This window comes from Sinocyclocheilus anshuiensis, unplaced genomic scaffold, assembly GCF_001515605.1.
Source record: "Sinocyclocheilus anshuiensis isolate Anshui unplaced genomic scaffold, SAMN03320099.WGS_v1.1 scaffold104, whole genome shotgun sequence".
Taxonomy (NCBI): domain Eukaryota; kingdom Metazoa; phylum Chordata; class Actinopteri; order Cypriniformes; family Cyprinidae; genus Sinocyclocheilus; species Sinocyclocheilus anshuiensis.
In genome coordinates, this window is record NW_015554050.1 from 94087 (window position 1) to 95892 (window position 1806).

The window sequence follows — 1806 nt, forward strand, 5'->3', positions numbered from 1 at the left end:
GTCGAAAAATTGACCCTTATTACTGGTTTTGTGGTCCAGGGTCACAAATGTACACATGAGATTGTACAAATTCATCTGGCCAAAAACTGGCTATTTAAATGACAAGAGACTGTCAGATGAATATGGACAGATTTAACCCCATTATAATAGATACAACTCATTCACATAGCTGTATAGAAGTGTCAGTCTGTGATTGGCTGTACAGAAACCAATTAGAGGAAAATGTGTGTAGACTTTGTAATTAGGATATTAGAAAGTGTGTAGCTGTTGTGATTGGAAACAGGACTCACCATGTACAGTGATGTTGAGAGGATGACGTTTCTCTCCAGATTCAGACTGACACCAATAAACTCCAGAGTCAGATGTGCTGAGAGAGACGATTCGACATGAAGATCCTGTTTGTTTTGAACAATCTTCTGTGTTTCTGTCTGTGTATCTTCTCACTGTCCATCCAGTAGATTAAATTCTTAAATATACTTTAATCTAAAACAGATCACCTATTATATTTGATCTAGTTTTATATGTCATTCGACTCACCATGAACAGTGATGTTGAGAGGATGACGTTTCTCTCCAGATTCAGACTGACACCAATAAACTCCAGAGTCAGATGTGCTGAGAGAGACGATTCGACATGAAGATCCTGTTTGTTTTGAACAATCTTCTGTGTTTCTGTCTGTGTATCTTCTCACTGTCCATCCAGCAGAGTTACTCTGATCCTCACAGCTCAGAGAGAGAGAGTCAGACGAGAAGTGTTGACTTCTGCTGGGACTGACCACCAGAGACACTGAAGGAGAAACACCTGAAAAGAGTAAAATCCCACTCAAAATTAACAGCACACGTGTGGTGTAATAAAATCTGTAATTAAGTCAAATTAAGTTGAAATTTAGCTCTAAATTTTAAAATAAGAAGTGCTATATCATGCATATAATATGAGTGTGTATTTGTTAGTGCTTTTGATCTGATCTAGACTGATCTTGCCCCCCTGTGCCAGAGACTGTAATGAAACACAAATACAGATGAATACAAGCATAAATGCTGTCACACAGACTCACGAGTGATCCACAGTGGCTGTGTGTTACTGTTCTTTGAGTAATAGGCCGGTCGTCCTCTCTCTGCTCTGCACGTATAAACTCCTGTGTGCTGTAGAGCAGCAGGACGCGGACGGTGAAGGGTGTAGTTAGCGCGATTCCCGCTCGCTGAATTCCGCTTGGTCTTAAAGCCTTCCACAAACGCCTATGTTCACAAATAAAACAACGATTTGCGCAAAAAGAATGATTAATTATCACAGTCTATTTTAGTTATCAATTGAGAATTTGTTACGGATATGATCTGGTGAAAATAATAATATGGCCTGCGAGAAAATAAATAAAAAGAGTGGGGCTGCAATGAGTGCAGGTAGCCTAGAAACAGCATAGTTCAACCCAGTGGCATGACAACACCGGCCCTCGCGGCCAAAAAATAGACCGGCCCACCGGGAATCCTCCAGGTGTAACACCCCTGTGGACGGTTTGTTGTGGTTTCTTCCCCAATGTTGCAAAGGGTGATTCTGTATCCAGATGAGCCTGTAGTGTGGAGTGTGTCTATACACTCCATACCACATACCAAATAGTTTTTAATTTTTAAATTCTTTTTTTTTTATATCGTTTTCAAATTTGCTATAAAATTCAGTTTAGTTTTTATTAGTTTAATTAATAATGTTGTTAGTTTTAGTTTAGTTTTTATTTTGTGAACATTTTTATTTAGTTTTTATATAGTTTAGTTTCAGTTTTAATTAAAGTTTAGCAGAATTAACAGATCACTTCCA

General features: G+C 38.4%; 1 protein-coding gene across 1 annotated transcript in view; it reads right to left on the reverse strand.

The window, feature by feature from the left end:
* The window catches only part of LOC107668464 (low affinity immunoglobulin gamma Fc region receptor II-like), a gene marked incomplete at its 5' end in the record, with an annotated part of 2270 nt that extends 1035 nt beyond the window's left edge, over window positions 1-1235 (reverse strand). The window contains 2 exons of the mRNA XM_016460338.1: window positions 538-801; window positions 1055-1235. Of these exons, the coding sequence (XP_016315824.1) occupies window positions 538-801; window positions 1055-1235 (445 nt within the window). The remainder of the gene's footprint in view (window positions 1-537; window positions 802-1054) is intronic.
* Window positions 1236-1806: the final 571 nt, after the last annotated feature.